The sequence below is a fragment of the Anas acuta genome, chromosome 15 (assembly GCF_963932015.1).
Source record: "Anas acuta chromosome 15, bAnaAcu1.1, whole genome shotgun sequence".
Lineage (NCBI taxonomy): Eukaryota > Metazoa > Chordata > Aves > Anseriformes > Anatidae > Anas > Anas acuta.
The window spans coordinates 6,867,771-6,886,090 of NC_088993.1; the positions used below are offsets into that span (position 1 = coordinate 6,867,771).

The 18,320-nt window shown below is 68.4% G+C and overlaps 2 protein-coding genes across 3 annotated transcripts; one reads left to right on the plus strand and one right to left on the minus strand.

Annotated features, from left to right (window-relative positions):
• Window positions 1-567: 567 nt before the first annotated feature.
• GLIS2 (GLIS family zinc finger 2) lies at window positions 568-6,792 on the minus strand. Its single transcript, XM_068699357.1, is given in 7 exon segments — window positions 568-2,922; window positions 3,039-3,157; window positions 3,390-3,523; window positions 3,703-3,879; window positions 4,027-4,227; window positions 4,229-4,427; window positions 6,553-6,792. Coding segments are annotated over 6 exon segments (1,596 nt in total). The 5' UTR covers window positions 4,409-4,427; window positions 6,553-6,792; the 3' UTR covers window positions 568-2,137.
• Window positions 6,793-9,416: 2,624 nt separating this feature from the next.
• Window positions 9,417-18,240, plus strand: TFAP4 (transcription factor AP-4). Of its 2 annotated transcripts, none has more exons than XM_068699212.1 (7): window positions 9,417-9,722; window positions 13,927-14,092; window positions 14,284-14,382; window positions 14,711-14,881; window positions 15,196-15,333; window positions 16,523-16,681; window positions 16,815-18,240. In XM_068699212.1, exons 1-7 carry the CDS (start codon window positions 9,634-9,636, stop codon window positions 17,007-17,009), a joined length of 1,017 nt encoding a protein of 338 aa, XP_068555313.1. In that variant the 5' UTR covers window positions 9,417-9,633; the 3' UTR covers window positions 17,010-18,240. The 2 variants fall into 2 exon arrangements, with proteins under 2 accessions (XP_068555313.1, XP_068555314.1); XM_068699213.1 differs by lacking the exon at window positions 9,417-9,722 and adding an exon at window positions 10,414-10,490.
• The last annotated feature ends 80 nt before the right edge of the window (window positions 18,241-18,320 follow it).

Below are 18,320 nucleotides of genomic sequence, written 5' to 3' on the forward strand. Positions count from 1 at the left end.
GAGAAGGGGCAACCCTGGCGCTGCTCCTGCCCTGCTGCTGTGCCCTGGCCCTCGGCTCAGAGCGCAAAAACACGACCCAGACGCAAGGGACTGGCACGGGCCGCGTCCTGTCCTGCGGATGACGGAAGGTGGAGGAGGAAGGAGGGGTGTCCCCAGCTGGGCCTCAGGGCAGCGAGGGCTGCCAGCGCACAAATCACGCCCGGGAAGGCCGCAGGAGCTATTTTAGTGGGGGGTTGGATGCTCTTGGCCCGGCTGCGCACATGCCTCTGGCTCTGCACCACGTGAGAGCCGGGAGCTGCGTGCAGACAGGCAGCAAGGACAGGAGCTGGGTCGGGGCACAGCAGCGAGGAGCCGTGCGGGGACACCCGGGGGCTGTCCCTGTCACAGCCCCTGGAGGGGGCTCAGCCCCCCAGGGAGGCAAGGCAGAGCCAGCCGTGCCCCGGGACCCCATCCCCAAGGAGATGGCGCTGGTGTCGCCCCTCTGTCCCCTGGCACGAGCTCAGCACTTTGTCCACATCTCGGGCTCCTCGCTGCCCTCGAGCCCCGGGCACAGACTGAAACAGGAACTTACTTCAACTTTGCTTTATTGTTTTCTTAATAAACTTCCTCTCCCATGGAGGAATATAGTGTTATAGTCGTTAGCTTATCTCTTACTTCTGTAGTCCTTAAACTCTATGCTAACAGCGATGGAGCCCAACAGGAGGAAAATAAAAACAACCCAGAAACTACAATAGAAAGGCACTTAGAGACCGTTAAAATACTGATGTCCTGGAATGTGCAACAACAAACCAACAAACGAGCAAGAAAAACGTACACCGGCCGGGGAGGCCTGGTCGATGGCCGAATGCCATGCTGTGGCAGTGCCGGGCGGCCGCTGCGCCCCGGCCCGAGGACGGTGAGCACGGGGAGACCGGCTCCCCGCGGGGCGTGCGGCCGGGGGACCCGACCCTTCCCGAGCCTGGGCCCCTGGGGGGGCTCCTTGCAGCTGGGTTGGGGTCAGGGAGACCCCCGGTTCGGAGAAAGCCGTGGGCAGGGGTCCTGCCCGGGGCGGGGCGAGGTACGCAGGACCCCCCTGTGCGCACCGGGGCGAGAGAGGCACCGGTGCCGTGGGAGCGGTCAGGGAGAGCTGGCCCCCGTGCTGGGGGGGGGTCATGGCCCCGGGTGAGTGCGAGCGGTCCCTCAGAGAGGGAGGGTCGGGGCTGGGGGAGCAGGGATGGAGCTCAAGGGGCCTCGGGGCACCTCCACGGGGTCCCCATCCCCGAGGCTCCTGCCTCATGGTGCTGTTGGCAGAGCTGAGCGGGCCCAGCCATGCCGGGGCTGCCCAAAATCTCTATTTTAGCCACGACGCCTGGTGCACCGGTGCTGCCCCATGGCATGGGGCTGGCACACCCCATGGCAGGACACCCTGTGGGTCTCCTGCCAGGCAGGGTGCCCCGGCTGTGCCAGGAGAAAACACCGCCCCGTTGGGGCCCCAGGGAGCCGGCACGGCACCGAGCCACGCGGCACCGAGCCGCACGGTGCCAAGGTGCCGCTGGCAGCTGCCCGCAGCCCTGCCCGCGCTGCCTGCATGCGCTTCGTTACACGGTTAGGTATGAACATAGCAAAACGCGGTGGCTCTGCCCCGGTGCGGAGCCGGCGCGGCGAGCGGCACACGCGGCCGTGTGCCTTGTCACGGGGAGGGCCGGGGAGGCGACGCGGGGTGGCCCAGCCGCGGAGCGGGCATTTTGGGGACGGGCACCCAGGAGCAGCCCCCCGAGCTGCCACCCTGCTGTCCCCACGGCAGCCCCGGGCAGGGAGACGCCAAGTCAGCGACAGCAGAAGAGCCCAAGAGGGGCCCCGTCGGAGCAGGGGTCTGGTCGATAAATAAATAGCGGCGTCTCCGGCTGCCGAGGCCGGGGCTGGGCACGGAGCAGGGGCCCCCCCAGGCCCACCCCGTGGGGCCGTGGGGCTCAGGCCGGGCAGCAGCAGGGGGTCGCGGCCGGCTGCGTGCGCCGAGGGATTATTGCTATTCTCAGAAGAGTCCCATCTTCTTTCGTGAAGGTTAAAATCGCGCGCAGGCCCGCTGCCGGCGGAGGCAGCACCGGGGGTCTCGGCGCGTGTCCCCCCCGCCCCGATTCCGGGAGCGGGGCCGGGCCCCTCAATTCACCACGGCCGGCTTGAGCAGCAAGGAGCCGGGGGGGATGACGACCCAGCCGGGGGGCAGCGCTTCGGGGGGGCTGCCCGCTGCCCCGATCCCAGCCGAGAGGTCGAGCACGGCCCCCGGCAGCAGCGCCAGGCTCTCGGGGGGGGCCCGCAGGCGCCCCAGCTCCGTCCTTTCGCCGCCCGGCTTGCGGCTCTCCGGCCCCTTGCCCCCCTTGCCCCCCGCCGCCTTCTCGGCCTCCACCTTGGCCCCGCCGGCCAGCAGCGACATGACGGGCAGCCCCAGGCCCCCGGCCGCGAAGGGCGAGGACAGCAGCGGGCTCTTGGCCAAGTTCAAGGGGCCGCCGTTGAGGGGCAGAGCGGGGCCGGGCAGGGCGGGCAGCCCCCCAGAGCCCCCCGCCCCGCAGCCCAATGCGCTCAGGTCGAGGGGGGCCGGCGCCAGCGGGATGGGCAGCCCCGGCAACCCGTGGGGGGCAAAGAGGGCGGCGGGGTTGGGGATGACGAGCTGCGCCCCGTTGACGTAGGGCACGTCTGCCGAGCCCAGGGGGGTCTTGGGGGGCGGGTGGCCCTTGAGCATCTCCTGGTGCTCGTGGGACACGAAGTGGCCGTGGGCTTTGATGTGCTTGCGGAGCGAGCTGGGGTCCGTGTAGCGCTTGTGGCAGCCCGGCATCTTGCAGTAGTAGGGCTTCTCCACGTAGTGGGTGCGGGTGTGCTTGAAGCGGTCGCTGGAGTTGGAGTAGCGCTTGTTGCAGCCTTCGTAGGGGCAGATGTAGGGCTTCTCGCCTGCGGGACGGGACGGCACAGCGCCGGGTCTGGTGGGGCCGGACACCTCCGCCACCCCCCTGCCCCCCCAAAAAGGGTCACCCCCCCCCACACCCCATCCAGCCCCGCACCCTGACCTGTGTGCGAGCGGTTGTGGATCTTCAGGTTCTCCAGGCGGGAGAAGCTCTTGTTGCAGGTGGGGCAGCGATGCGGCTTCTCGTTGGTGTGCGTCCGGATGTGGATCAGCATCTTGTACCTGCACCCGCAGCCGTCAGCTGGGGGGGGGCCGGGCCCGACCCCAAACCCACATCCCCCCCCCATCCAACCACCACAGCTCGCAAGGACACCCGGTGCCATCACCCGGTGCCGTCACCCGGTGCCGTCACCCGGTGCCGTCCACCCTCGCAGCCCAGCCCTGTCCGGGGGTGCAGCGCTGCCCCCCCCCCAGCCCCAATGCCCCCCAAGGAGCCCCCCCAACCCGCACCCACCTGGCGTTGAAGCCCCGGCCGTGGCGGGCGCAGCCCTCCCAGTGGCAGCAGTACCCCGCGTCCTTCTCGGGCTTGACGTGGAAGTCGTTGACGTGGTCCACGAGGTCTTGCAGGAGGTCAAAGAACTGGTTGCACTGCGGGCACGAGGCTGGGGTGAGGTGGGGGGGCTGCGGACCCTCCATCCTCCCCCAAATCCCCGTCCCCGAGGACCCCCCCCCGAATCCCCGAGGGGTTGGGGAGGTGCAAACGACCCCTTGCATCAGCCCCATGCCTGCTGCCCCCCAGCCCCACGTCCGTGCCCCCCCCGGCTGACCTTGGACCAGCGGCAGACGAGCTGTTTGGGCAGGGGCAGCTCCGGGGAGAGGCGTTTGTCCTTGGGGGGGGGCAGGAAGGCGGAGGAGGGCAGGTGCAGGGCCCCCCCGGCGCCGAGCGGCAGGAAGAACTGGAAGGAGCTGGGGATGCCGTCGATGTAGCGCAGGGACTGGAAATCCTACAGCAGAACCCAATGGGGACAGCGGTCAGGGAGGGGGCCGGGGTGCAGGGCCCCCCCTCCGACCCCAAAAAAAAGAAATGGGGCGGATTGGGGATGCCATGGGGGGGTTGTATAAGTGGGGAGGGGTGTCCCGAGTGTACTCACGTGGGGGGCGGTGGGCAGGGGCAGGTCGCTCGCCCCCGGCCGCTCGGGGGACAGCGGGGCGCTGCCCCCCGGGGACTCCCCGCCGGGGGGGGGCGAGAGGCTCAGGTCCATGACGGGCAGGGGGGGGAAGCGCCCGTCCCTTTTCTCCAGCAGCTTGGAGTGTGCCAGGAGGCCGGGGGTCGGTCCTGCCCGGCGCCCCCCCCCGTGCCGAACCCCGGCTCTCCCCGGCCGGCGGGGCGTCCTGGCGCGGAGGCGGGGGGGGGGACACGACGGGGCCGCGGGGTCGGGGGCCGGGGGGGCCCCCCCGTTCCCGTTTGTCCCGGGCAGCCCGCAGCTTGGAGATGCTCAGCTTCAGGTCCAGCGGCTCGTCCAGCGAATGCATGGCGGCGGCGGGCGGGGGGCTGCGGAGATTTGGGGAGGGGGGGGGGGGGGGTCAGCACCGCATCGCCCGGCTCCCCCCCCCCCCTCACCCCCCAGCTGCGGAACCGGGGGGGTCTGGCACAGGCTCAAGGCCGCGGGGCGCTGGCACGGAGCCGGGGCCGTGCCGGTGTCCCCGTGTCCCGGTGTCCCCTCCCGCGGCGGGCAAAGGGCAGGGCGCAGCGCGGGGGCGACGTGGGGGGGGGCACGGAGGTGGTGGTGGGGGGGGGGGCACCCGACCCCATCCCCATCCCCTGCAGCGTGCACAGCCCCGCTCCCCGCCCCACTCCCCCCCCCAGGGGATTCCCCCGTGCCCCCCGCCTGCATCCACGGGGGTGGCCGCCGGGACCCCCCCCTCTCCTCCCTGGGTGCCCCCCCCCCCGGCCCCCCCCCGCCCTTTCCCAGGGGCGGCGGCGGCTCCAGCCCCGCCGTGACCCGAGCGCGTTGGCCCCAGCCCCGGCTTCCTCCCCCGCCGGGGCCCCTCCGCCGCTGGGGCCGGGCAGGGGCTGCCCGCGGCTCGGCTCAGCTCGGGGCCCCCCCCGGCTCCTCCTCGGCCCCCCCCCCTTCCACCCCGGTGCCCCCCCCTTCCCCTTTCCCCATCCCTTTTTTTTTTTTTTTTTTTTTTTTAATTTTTCCCCCATCCCGGTGCGTGCGCGCACAGAGCGCGGGGGGGAGAGACCGTGGGGCCGGGCAGGGGGGGGGGGGGGCGCAGCGCACCCAGCACACGTGGCACCCCCCCCCCCGCGTGTGTCCCCCCCCCCCCCCCTATACACACACACACCCAGGGCCCCCCCCCTCGCTACCGCTGCCGTTGCCACCGCCCCGGGGGGCCCGGCCCCCGCCCTGCCCCGCCGCCGGGGCCCCCCGCTCTGGCCGGGCTCCAGCGCGGCGCAGACGCTGAGGAATGCGGAGGAGCCGCGGGGGGGGGGGGGTACGGGGGGGGGGGGGGGACACACGCAGGGGGGCCCGGCCGCGGGGGTGGGGAGACCCCCCCCCCCACCGCACACACACATATAGATCCCCCCCGCCCCATCCTCCAGCCGGCTGTGGGGCTGGCCCCATAGGGGGGAGCCCCCCCCCCGCCCTATAGCAGCTGGAGAGGGGGGGCTGCTATAAAGGTGATGCCCCCCCCCCCAAAATAGAGCCCCCCCATGTCCAAAAGTGGGGGCGCTGCCCTGAGCCCCCCCCCTCCCCAGCCTCTCCCTGCACCCCCCAGGACGGACAGGAGGCACCCACGGGTGCGCGGCCCCACGGCACGCATTGGGGTGGGGGGGGGCTGACCCCACTTGGGGGGGGGTCGGGACATGGGGAGGGGGGGGCCCAGGGGAGGGGCGCAGCCCCAGGCCCTTTAAAAATCCCAAACCCACGGCTGGGGCCGCTTCCTCTTCCTGCCACCCGCGGCCCCCGCCCCACGCAGGGATGCGGCGATGGAGCCTCGCGGGGGGGGGGACGGGACACGGGTGGGGTATTTTTTTTTTTGGGGGGGGGGGGGGGGGGGGGGAACCCAAAAGCTGCCGGGACGCGGCCCTGTGCCAGGTGCCCCAAAAGCGGGGTGGCCCCGGCGCTGGCCCCGGCTGTGCCCCCACCCCACTCGGGACGGGGTTCGTGGGGTGCCGTGGGGAGGGGGGGGCACGGGGGGGGGACACACAGAGGGGAAGCGGCTTCTGTCGGGCAGCGGAGATGGCTCTGGGAGGGGGGGGGGGGGGGCAGCCAAAACGTCCCGCGGCCTCGCTGTGGGGACAGCCGGGGGGGTCCCCACGGGCAGAGTGGGGTGGGGGGGGGGGGTGAGACCCAGCGGCGGGGTGACATCACCGCCCCCCCCCAAGAAAAAATAAATAGATAGATAAATAAATATAAATAAAGGATAAATAAAGCCCCGAGCATCCCCCCCCCCCCAAAAAAAAAACGCCGACAAGGACGGAGCCGGAGGGAGGACGCGGTCACGGGTGGGTGACACAAAAGGCGAGCGCTGGGGGGGGGGGGCACGCCGGGAGCCTTCTGGGGGGGCTGTCACGCGTCCGGGGGGGCTCCCCCCACCAGTACCACCACCAGTAGCACCAGTAGCACCAGTACCATCCCCACTGCCCCCCCCCCCAGCCCGCTGCCTACCTGCGGGCGGCTCAGCGCGGGGCTCGGCGCAGGGCCCCCCCCCGCCGTGGGGCCAGCGGGCGGCTCCGCCACATCTGCGAGGCGCCGGGGCCGGGGGCGGTGGGAACGGCGGGGGCTCTGCCTGGCCCCCCCCTCCCCACCACCCCCACCCCACAACCACCGCCCCCCCCGGCCGGCCGGCAGGCAGCCCCGGGGCGGGGCGGGGGCTCTGCCCGCCGTGATTTATGGCCGCCCCCCCCCCCCCCTCCCTCCCTTGTCCCCCCCCCCCCCCCCCGGAGAGCCCCGCTAGGACCGGCCCCGCCGCGCCGCCGCCCCGGCAGCCATTCGCGGGTGGGAGCTGAGCGCATGCTTGGGACCGCCCCGGGGGGGGGGCGTGGGGGGGTTTGGGGGGGGTTTTGGGGGGCTGCAGGGGTTGGGGAGAAGCGGGGGGGGCGCACGGATGGGGAGATGGAGACGCACGGGGAGCCCCGCGGAGGGGACGCGGACACGCGTGGGGGCTGCTGCCCCGCGTGGGGGGGGGCACGCGTGGGGGGGGTAAAATAAAATAAAATAAAAAGGGGGGGGGGGGACGTGGCATGGCGTGGGGACCCCCCCCCCACCCCAGCCGGGCCGGATGCAGGAAGCGAATCCCCCCCCCCCCCCATAGGGATTTAGGGGGAGCGCGGGTGTATGGGGGGGGGGTTTACTGCCGCGGGGGGGGGGGCGAATTTCCCGCGTGACGCCAGCACCGCTCCGTGACGTCACGGCCTGGCAGGGCCTCCCTATGACGTCACCACCCCCCCCCCCCCGGAGGAGGGAGGGGAGGGAGGGAGGGAAGGGGGCGGGATGGGGCGGGGGGGGGCGCACCGGGGGGGGGGGGGTTGTCCCCGGGGCTCCTTCCGCAGGCAGGATGTGGCGGCTGGGCCCGGCGGGGGGGTGTCCCCGCTGTCACGCCCCACGCGTGGTTTTTTTGTTTTTTCTTTTTTTTTTCTTTTTTTTTTTGGGGGGGGGGGGGCAAAATCCACGCGGGGAGGGGCAGGGCAAAAAGCAGGGCACAGCCCCGTGGCGTGGGGGGGGCGACATCCGCCACCCGGTTGTGCCCCCCCCCCCCCAGGGGAGTTGTCACCCATGTGGCACCCCCCCAGTACTAAATCACCCCCCCCCAAAAAAAAAATCCCATTGTGCCGTGGTTCCCAAAGCCACCTCTGAGCCCCACACGTGGTCTGAGCCCACCCCCCCCAAGGCCACCAGCAGCCCCCCAAGCCCCCCATCCGTTCCCCCCAGCTGCCCCATTTGGCAGCCCCACGGGGACGGAATGGGGTGGGGTGGGGTGGGGCGGGGTCAGATGGGGTGGCACAGGGTGGGATAGGGATGGGGTAATGGGATGGGGTAGGGAAGGATGGGATGGGATAATGGGATGGGATAGGGAAGGATGGGATGGGATGGGGTGGGATAATGGGATAGGGAAGGATGGGATAGGATAGGAGGGGATGGGATAGGGTTGGATGGGATAGGGTCAGATGGGATGGGAACAGGACAGAGCAGGATAGGATCAGGTGGGGGTGGCACAGGATAGGATAGGGATGGGATGGGGATAGGAAAGGATGGGATAGGGTGGGATAGGGTCAGATGGGATATGGTAGGTTGGGATGGGGACAGATGGGATGGGATGGGGTCAGGAGGGGATGGCACAGGATGGGACGGGAATGGGATGGGGATAGGAAAGGATGGGATGGGATGTGGTAGGATAGGATGGGACAGGAGTATGAAAGGATGGGATATGGTCAAATGGGATACAATGGGATGGGGACAGGACAGAGAAGGATAGGGTCAGGTGGGGGTGACACAACATGGGATAGGGATGGGATGCAGATAGGGAAGGATGGGGTAGGGTCAGCTGGGACAGGGCAGGATGGGATGGGGACAGGATGGGGCAGGGATAGGATCAGATGGGGTGGCATAGGATAGGATAGGGATGGGCTGGGGATAGGAAAGGATGGGATAGGGTCAGATGGGATAGGGTTGGATGGGATGGGATGAGGACAGGATAGAGCAGGATAGGGGCAGGTGGGGGTGGCACAGGATGGGATAGGGATGGGATGGGGATAGGAAAGGATGGGATGGGGTAGGACAGGATGGGGTAGGGTGGGATGGGGACAGGGCAGGATGGGGTAGAGTTGGATGGGATATGTTCAGATGGGATAGGGTCGGATGGGATGGGATGAGGACAGGATAGAGCAGATAAGAGTCAAATGGGATAGGAAAGGATGGGATGGGGTAGGACAGGATGGAACGGGGACAGGACAGGATGGGATAGGGTTGGATAGGGTACGTTCAGATGGGATAGGGTCGGATAGGATGGGATGGGGATAGGACAGCAGGATAGGGTCAGGAGGGGGTGGTGCTGGATGGGATAGGGATGGGATAGGGATAGGGCCAAATGGGATGGGATGGGACAGGACAGAGCAGGATAGGGTCAGCTGGGGGTGGCCCAGGACGGGACAGGGCTAGGACAGGGCCAAGAAAGAGCAGGACAGAGCGGGACAGGACAGCACAGGGTCCCCTGGGACTCTCCCAGACCCCAGCAGACCCCAACCCCGAGCTCACCCCCACCCCCACCGCACCCCTGGCTCAGTCCAGCACCTATGGGGGCACCACAAGCAGGGTGGGGGGGGGACACCAGCCCATCTCCCCCCACCCCCCACCCCCATTCCGCCGCCCCCCCCCCCCACCCCAGCCACCCCTCTGCGCACCCCAGGACCCCCCCCGAGCCCCCCTAACCCCCCCCCCAAACCCCCTCCAAACCCCCCTTAAACCCCTCTAAACCCCCCCCAACCCCTTCCAACCCCCCTGGGGACCCCCCCCGCAGCCCCTCTCCCCCCTCTCCCCGGCGGAGCCCGCGCCGTCCTTTGTTTACATGGGCCGGTGGCTGGCGGAGGCGGCGCCGCCGGGGGAGGGAGCGCTGCTGTGTGCTCGGCTTCTCCTCTCCCCCAGCTGTTTCCCGCCTTGTGAGACACACGCACCCGCACCACCCGCACCCGCCCGGCCCCGCACCGCACCCTCCCGGCCCCGCAAAGCCCCCCGCCAAGCCCCCGGCCGGCCATGGAGTACTTCATGGTGCCCGCCCCGAAGATGCCCTCCCTGCAGCACTTCAGGAAATCCGAGAAGGAGGTCATCGGCGGGCTCTGCAGGTGGGGCACGGCTCTCCCCGCGCTTCTGCCCCTTTCCACCATTTTCTGCTTTTTTTTTTTTTGTTATTATTATTTCACGCTCCGTTTTTCATTCTTTTTCTCTATTTTTATTTCTTTCTCATCCCACCCCCGCTCCTTCCCCAGCACGTGGGTGCGCGCCCGGGGGCGCCGCGCACATGGGGCCGGGCCCCGCCAGCGGCCATGCGGCCTCCAAAAAGGGGGGGGGGGGGGGGGGGACAGGGGACAGCGCTGCTGCTACCGCTGGGGGTGGACGTGGGTGGGGGGGGGAGGCACCGGGTAGCCCCGTGTGTCCCCCCCCCACCCCCCCGGGCACCGGCACCGGGACACGAGGGGGGAGCGGAGCCCGGAGGAGGGGACCCCGGGGGCGCCCCGACGGCAGCGGGCGGTGGGGCCCCGAAATTGGGGGGTGGGGGTGGGGGTGGGGGGGGGTGGGGGGGGTGGAGGTGGAGGGGGGCGTGCGGTGGGGCCCGGGGGGGGGGGCGTGTGTTTACTGCGGGCCCGGCCGTGACTCTGCAGCCCTCCCGGAGGAGGCGGGCCGGGAACGGGGCCGGGGCTGCCGGGATTTGTAGTGCGGAGCCCCCCCGGGCGCCAGCCTCGGGGCTCCGGAGCACAAAGCCGGGAGGGAGCTGCTGGGGGACGAGGAGGAGGAGGAGGAGGAGGAGGAAGGAGGAGGATGGGGATGGGGATGGCGGCCTCGATCCCAGCCCCGGTCCCGGCCCCGGCCCCTCCGCCCCGCCCTCGGCCCGGGTGCGGCCCCGGCGGGTCCCCACGCGGCTCCATGGCGGCGGGGCCTGCTCGGGCCTCTGCCGGGCCCCCGCGCTCACACACGGCTTCACACACTCACACGGACCTTTACACACTCACACGGACCTTTACACACCCCTTTACACGCACACACCGACACCCACGCGGCCCCCGGTCTGGCTGCGGCGTGGCCATGGCCCCCCGCGGGGGGCTCGGGGGCGCACGGGTTGGGGAGGGGGTGCTGCTCTCAGGGGGCCCCTGGGGGCTTGGGGACACCCTGCCCAGGAGGTTCCACTTGGGGTGCACCCTGCCCAGGAGGTTGGGGAGATCGGGGACACCCTGCCCGTGAGCTCGGGGAGCTGGGGTGCGCCCTCGTTGGGAGCTTGGAGAGCTTGGGGGCACCCTGTCCCCATGAGCTCAGGGGACACCATGCCCATGAACACCTTGCCCATGGGTTCAGGGAGCTGGGGTGCACCCTCCTTGTGAGCTTGGGGAGCTGGGGGCACCCTGCCCATGAGCTCGGGGAGCTGGGGTGCACCCCTCTTGAAAACTCGGGGAGCTCGGGGGCATCCTGCATGTGGGCTCGGGGAGCTCAGGGATGCCCTGCCCGTGTGCCTGGAGACACCCTGCCTTTTCCTGCAGGCTTGGGGGACCCAAATGCACCCTGCCTGGGAGCTCGGGGACACTATCCCCTTCCTGCAGGCTTGGGGAACGTGCGTACGCCCTGCCTGGGAGCTCGGGGAACCTGGGTGCGTCCTGCCTGCGAGCTTGGGGAGCTCAGGGACACCCTGCCTTGGAGCCTGGGGATGCCCTGCCCTGCCTGCATGCTTGGGTAGCCTCAGGGATGCCATACCTGTGAGCTCAGGAAGCTTGGGGACATCCAGCTGGCGAGCTCAGGGAGCTCGGGTACACCCTGAGCTCGGGGACACCCTGCCTGAGAGCTTGAAGCGTTCAGCAACACCCTGCCTGGGAGCGCGGGGACACCCTGAGCTCGGGGACACCCGGAGCTCGGGGACATCCAGCCCACCGGTGCAGCCCAGGCCATGAGCTGCGGGCACTGCCAAACACGGGCTGGCACAGCGGGATGTCCTCGTGAGTTGTGTGGTGGCTGCCAGCTTTCATCCCCCGTGGTTTTGCTTTCCTCGAGGTCCAGGCGAGCGTTGGTGTCCCCGCCGGGTCCCACGTGGGTGCCGCCATGCAGCTGGGGAGGGAAGGATCAAATTCTACCTGCCCAGCCCACACCTCGCGTCCGGGTGCGCCCGCGGCACGGAGTGGGGGCTGTGGGCACCCCGGGGCTTCTCCCCGATGTGGCTTTTATGGCACGAGAGCTTCTGTGCACAGGAGTGTCCGGGGCAGGAAGGGACAGCCCGGGTGTGCTGCTGGCGCGTCCCAGCACCGTGGGGCTGAGGCTGGGGCTGGGGTTGGGGCTGGATCTGCCCCGCTCGGGCACGGCCGCCGTGGGCAGGCACAGGCAGGCAGCAGCTGGGCACCGCGTGGAGATCCCGGTGTGGAGCCCATTCCCGGGGTGGCACTGGGTGCCAGGACAGCTTCTGAATGGAGGCCTTTCTTTTTCCCCTTTCTGTATTTAGCTGTCACTTTTTAGGTCTCTTCCCAGGAAGAGCAGCTGGGGAAGGTTATGAGAGGTCTGCTGGTGAGGAAACGGGCCCTTCCTCCTTTTCTTGTATTTAAGAAACCGGTTCCGCGCTGCCCGGCCCGAAACATCCCCATCTAATTCCCCCTGTGGGCCTGCAGCTGGTGGCCCTCGGGCCCGAGAGGCATCGGTGCGGGATGACGAGGGGCAGATCCTGCCCTGGAGGAGGGACAGTGACCCCGGCAGCCACCACGCTCACCCCACGACAAGTGGACGTGAGCCTGTGCCCGCTGCTGTGGCTGCCCTAACATCGTGCTGTGTCCTAACAGCCGCGATGGGCACACGTGGGGCACCCACCCAGAGCCCCGGGGCACCCCATGGAGCTGTGCCGGGGGATCCGCTGCCTCCAGTGCTCCTCACCCAGCTCCAGCCTGCAGCGCAGCGCTGTCTGGGCAGCCGGGCACCGACGTCTTCCCCGTCCCCGTGGGCTGAGCCAGGACCTTCCCCAGACACACGGCTCTGCGAGGTGCGGGGCGGCACGGTCCTGGCTCCCTGTGCTGGAGCTGACGATAACGCCGTGGCCCCGCAGCCGGCGCGATGCAGACGAGGGGCGAGAGGCATCAGGGAGGCTCGTCTCGCTGTGCCTGCGCCGTGGCGTCAGCCCCTGGCGCTGCTTGGCACTTGGACGTGTGTTAAAACGCTGGCTGGGGCCGTGCACGGCGCTGCTGCCTGCAGGTGAAGGCCGAAACCCCTCTTATCTGGCCTCGTGCCCGCCGCCTGTCCCCTCTGTTTTGTCTTCGGTGTTTTGCAGCTTCCCTAGCCCCGGCTGGGAGCCTGGCAGCGGGGCCAGGCTGCGGCACTTTGGTCTCTGTCACCCCAGCCCTCAGGGCTCCGTGTTGCCTCCTTGCTCACTGCCCCGTGCCGCCGGCACTGCCCTGTGCGTGCCAGCACCCCCCGGGGTCAGGAGGCGCAGGGTGTGCGTGCTGCCCCTTCCCCCCGCCGCGGATCCCCTTTTGTTCTGCTCCTTTATTGCCCCATGGCTTGCCAGGATTTGGTCTCCCTGCTCCCCGCACCACCTTGGGGCTGCTGAAGAAGCCGAGCTGGGGGGGTTGAAGAACCGTGACCCCCCCCTCAGCTCTGGGCTTCACCAGGGCGCAGCGCCCGGCCGGGGCACGCTGGCGGTGGCCGGCGGTGTTTCCCGGCCCAGCTGTGGGGCGAGGGCGCGCAGGAAGCAGGCGGGAGCTGCGGCTTCGGGCGGGACGGGGGCTTCTCCGCCGGGAGCTGTCATCTGGAAGCCATCAGCGGGGCGGAGGGAGCCGCCTTCCCGGGGCCACACACGCCGGCCGGCCCCGCGGGGACGCAGCCGGCGGCCTCGCCCTCCCGCCCGCACCGGGTCCCGCGGCCGCTGCCAGCGCGTGGGCACGGCGTGGCACGGCCCCGAGGCGATGCCGGTGGAGCAGGCGCCCACACGTGGCTCTGGACAGGGCGTTTTTGCTCAGGGGGTGTCCGTCAGTCCCTCTTCCTCACGGCTTTCTGGAGCTTTCTGGAGCTCTGTGGGGACGGGAGCGTTCCCAGCTTGCCCCGACGGCAGCGTCAGGCAGCCTCTCCCCATCCTGCACAGGACAGAGGTTGTGCTGCGTCCCTCCTACCTGCACCTGGAGCATTCACCCCGCGGGCTCAGCATGGCCGTGCTGTCGGGATTCGGCTCTGCCCTTCCAGAGGGTTCTCCCCACGGTGTTCCCCATCCCTTCAGCCACTTGGGGCTGCAAATCGAGGCGGTGCGGTGCTGGGGATGCCGGTCCCTGGGGGTGCAGCCCTCCCACCTCTCACACCCAGCCTCTCTCGCAGCTTGGCCAACATCCCGTTGACTCCGGAGACCCAGCGGGACCAGGAGCGGCGGATACGCAGGGAGATCGCCAACAGCAACGAGCGGAGGCGGATGCAGAGCATCAACGCCGGTTTCCAGTCGCTGAAAACCCTCATCCCGCACACGGACGGGGAGAAGCTCAGCAAGGTGAGCCGGGGCTGACGTGGGTGATGCAGGTGTCAGTCCCACACCTTGTGGTTCCCGACACTGCTTCTTGCCTGGGAAGGGCAAAGTAGGGGTCGTGCTGGTTGCAGGGAAATCCCAGGGGAGGTGCGGGGCAGGGGGCTCGGGGAGGGACCGTGATTTTTGCCTCACCACCCCCCTCGGCTCTCCTGCAGGCGGCCATCCTCCAGCAGACGGCGGAGTACATCTTCTCCCTGGAGCAGGAGAAGACCCGGCTACTGCAGCAGAACACCCAGCTCAAGCGGTTCATCCAGGTGCTGCCCCAGGCGCTGCGAGGGGACGGTCCTGGGGGCTGGGGACGGTCCTGGGGGCTGGGGACGGTCCTGGGGGCTGGGGAAGGGACGGTTCCCACTGCTTGGGGTCCGTCCTAGGACATGGAGAGGGGGGGAGCGGATGGAGGCACCGACCCCGCATGCTGCCCGTGTCCCCAGAGCCCCTTGCTTTGTTGGGGAGCCCTGGGATGTGCTGGGGACGGCCACAGGGGTGGCACTGCCCAGCCCTTGTCTGGGTGGAGGGCTGGGAGGGGAGGGCAGCGCCAGGGCTGAGCCCCCATCCCCTGACCCCGCGTCCCCGTGGCGGCAGGAGTTCAGCGGCTCCTCCCCGAAGCGGCGACGGGCAGAGGACAAAGACGAGGGCATCGGCTCGCCAGACATTTGGGAGGACGAGAAGGCCGAGGACCTGCGGCGGGAGATGATCGAGCTCCGGCAGCAGCTGGACAAGGAGCGCTCGGTCCGCATGATGCTGGAGGAGCAGGTGAGGCTGCGGGACGGGGCTGGCGGTGCGCAGGGAGGGCTCGCCCTCTAGTGGGCTGCACCATGGGGATGCTGGAAGTGGTTTGGGGCCGGCTGCGTGGCTGGGATGAGCCCCTCTTGTAGCGAGCCCCTCTTGTGAGGAGAGGGTTCCGCCATCCAGCTCCTTGTCCCCAAGCTCGGCTGTGCGCTCTCCTCCTTGTCCCCACATTGTCCACCCCGTGGCTCCGTGCTCGGGGATGTCCCAGCTCGTGTCGGGGCAGCGTGCACGGCACGGGCTGTGCTCCCCCAACACTCCAGGGTTTTCTCTGCTTGCAGGTTCGCTCCCTGGAGGCCCACATGTACCCCGAGAAGCTGAAGGTGATTGCTCAGCAAGTGCAGCTCCAGCAGCAGCAGGAGCAGGTGAGGTTGCTGCACCAGGAGAAGCTAGAGCGCGAGCAGCAGATCCGAACCCAGGTGAGTGCGGACGTGTCCCACCACCCGCCCGGCTGCGGGGACGCCCTGGCAGCCCCCGTCCCTGCAGGTTTTCCCCTGGGATGTGCGGGGTGGAGAAGCACAAGGGGTCAGGGTGGTTCGGTGAAGGGCTTGGCACCGGTGGGAGGCTGGGGTGGGCAAAGCGCCGGTGTTAGGGAGCTTGGAAGGGGTTGGTGCCGAGGGTTCCCCTCTCACTGGGGGACTCCAGCTGATTTTTGGGGATGCCAGAAGTGCTCGCTGCCGCCTGCAAGGCTGGGACGGGCAGCAGGCATCGCTGCCTGGCAGAAGCAGCAGGACTGCAGGGCCAGGAGCCTTCATCCCTAGGGGTGGGGAGCGTAAAAGGGAGCGAGGAACACCGGCTTCCTCTGTCGTTTGGCTCCTGCAGCGATGCTTCCCTGCAGGAGCCCTCCTGGCTGCCTCCTGAGGAAGCTCAGCCTAATTTTAGGTGAAGGCTCCTTAGCCTGCTGCGAGGGCAGCTCTTTGCACCCTCTATTTTAGCAGGGATCTTTGAGGGGTGCAGCGTGTTCCCGGCTGAGCCGGTCGGGACGATAGCAGGGCGAGCGCACAGCAGCTGCTTGGGTCTGGCTTTAAGCCTCTGCCTGCCTGAAAACCGAAAGCGTCAGGATACGGCGGGGGGGGGGAGGAATTCTTCAAGTTCATCCGGATGCCTCCTGCCCTGCCAAAGCCAAGCTGCCTGCAGCTTTCAGCTGGCGTCCTCTTGTGTCCATCCAGGAGGGGCGAGCGGCAGCTGATGGAGCTTTTATGGCCTCAGCAAGCGGCGCTCCCCATCGCCGCCTTGCTCGGGTCCAGGGGCTCCTGTGCAGTTATGGGGCTGCCCCTCTTTTGGTTCTCACTTCGAGCCACAGTTATTTCAAGTGGAAACTGGGCACAGAGCACGGTGAAACACTGCTGTGAGCAGGAGGGATGGGTTAGGGCACTGCTTCTGTCCCTGATAACCTGCATCAGGGTGGCCACGAGGCCCCCAGTGCCGCTCTGGGGTGCAGCCCAGTGTTGGGGTGCTCCTGGGGACGTTCCCGTACAGCTCACAGCTCTGGGTAGGGCAGAGGCAAAGGGGACGAGGGGTTTGGGGCAGGAACTGTTGCCCTGGGGTGGGGGGAGCTCCCCAGAGGGAAGCTTTGCCTTGCTGACTGGGGTTTGCTTCTGTGCCCAGCTCCTGCCAGCACACGGTCCCCCAGCGCCCACCCACCACCCCACTGTGATCGTACCAGCACCGCCTCCCTCCCATCACGTCACCGTGGTCACCATGGGCCCGTCCTCGGTCATCAACACAGTCTCCACGTCCCGGCAAAACCTGGACACCATCGTTCAGGTAGGGAGGGTTTGTGGCGGTGCCGAGGGGGGAGCACTGCAGGGTGCCCTGGGGACGTCGGGGGTCCCCAAACCCGACGTGAGGGTCTGAGGGGGGTGTCACCGTCCTGACGGCCATCGGTTGCCCCCGGCAGGCGATCCAGCACATCGAGGGGACGCAGGAGAAGCAGCTGCAGGAAGAGGAGCAGCGGCGTGCCGTCATCGTGACGCCCGCCCGCGCCTGCCCCGAGCCCTCCGCCTCCGACACCGCCTCCGACACGGAGGGCAACGACAGTGACTCCATGGACCAGAGCAAAGAAGACCCCTCGGGGGAAGGGGAACTGCCCTGACACCCCCCGGCCGGCAGCCGGGGCGGGGAGCGGGGCGAGGGAGGGAAACGTCAGAGAATATGCTGAAATTTTTAAAAAATACGATGCGATTTGGGTCTCTTTTATGACCTTTTTCCAATACTGTAAATCAGAGCGCTAGAACCGGGCGACGTTCGCTGCTCAGTTCCCAGCGAGCGGGGAGCCGGGGGGGGGCCGGGACGGGGGGGGGCGGCGGCGGGCACTCGAGGGGGGACAGAACTGGAACCGGGGCTCGGGGTGCAGCCGGGGTTTGGGCCGGGCGGGGGGTCAGAGCCCCCCCTCAGCCTCCCCCCCCGGTTTCATCAAACTCGCCCCCCGCCCCCGGGAAATCCTGCAGAACCAAAGCCGGTCCCGGCGTTCCCGCTGGCGAGCGGGCACGGTGCCGGCCGGAGCCGGGTTTCCCTCGGGACGCCGGGGCAGGGGGGGGGGTGTCGGTTGGGATTTTGATTTCTTTCCACCTCTTTTTTGTTTTGTTTTAAACTTTTTCGTGTTGTTTTTTTTTTTTTTTTTTAAGCAGGGGGGGGCAGACTGCAAGCGACACGGTCGCAGACACAGCACCGGCTCTCCCAGAGGGACGGGGACCCCAGCTTGGGGTGCGTCTTCCCCCCCCCGGCGTCTCCTGCTCCCCACGAGCATCCTGCACCGTGCCGGGGCGAGGAATCCCACCCACCCCGAGAGCAAACACCAGCAGGATCCGGCTCGTCGGAGCACGGGCTGCCCGGCACACCCGGCCCCCCCCACGGGGATGGGGTTTTGGGGTTTGATTTTTGGTGCCGGGCCCCGTGGGGCTCCCTTTCCCTCTCCCCTCCCTCCTTTAAGCACTTAATCCGGTTTGCGGGGTTCGTCAGGTGAGAAGAGCTTTTCTGTTTCGTGGTTGTGTCGCTTCTGTTTTTCGTTGTGGGCAGGGGGGGGCCCCACTTTTGTCCCGCCTCTGCCCCCCGCCTCTGTCCCCCCCTCATCCCCCCGTTTGGCTGTAGGGTTTTAGGCCAGTCGTGTGTAGAGCCTTGTTGGTATTTGGTAGGTTCCTCCCCAGCCACAGCTGTTTCTCTCTCGGTTTCTTTCATATTTTTTTTTTTGTATTTTTTTTTTACGATTTTCAGGTCTTTGTGTTCATTGAGAAGCTATTATATTTTGTTAAGAAAGTGAAAAAAAAAAAAAGAGGCTTGTGCCTTTGTAAAGAAACAAAATAAAGTTTGTACTTTGTTTTTTAGAAGCTCTGCCCCAGCCTTATGTCTGTGGGGATTTGGGGACGGGGTGGATCCGGCCCTGGGGACACTGCCCCCTGGAAGCAGC

Coding starts and splice junctions, on each gene's coding strand:
- TFAP4 (XM_068699212.1), top strand. CDS start 9,634: ATGGAGTACTTCATGGTGCCCGCCCCGAAGATGCCCTCCCTGCAGCAC. Junction 14,882..15,195: donor GCATGATGCTGGAGGAGCAG/GTGAGGCTGCGG, acceptor CTCTGCTTGCAG/GTTCGCTCCCTGGAGGCCCA. Junction 16,682..16,814: donor ACCTGGACACCATCGTTCAG/GTAGGGAGGGTT, acceptor TGCCCCCGGCAG/GCGATCCAGCACATCGAGGG.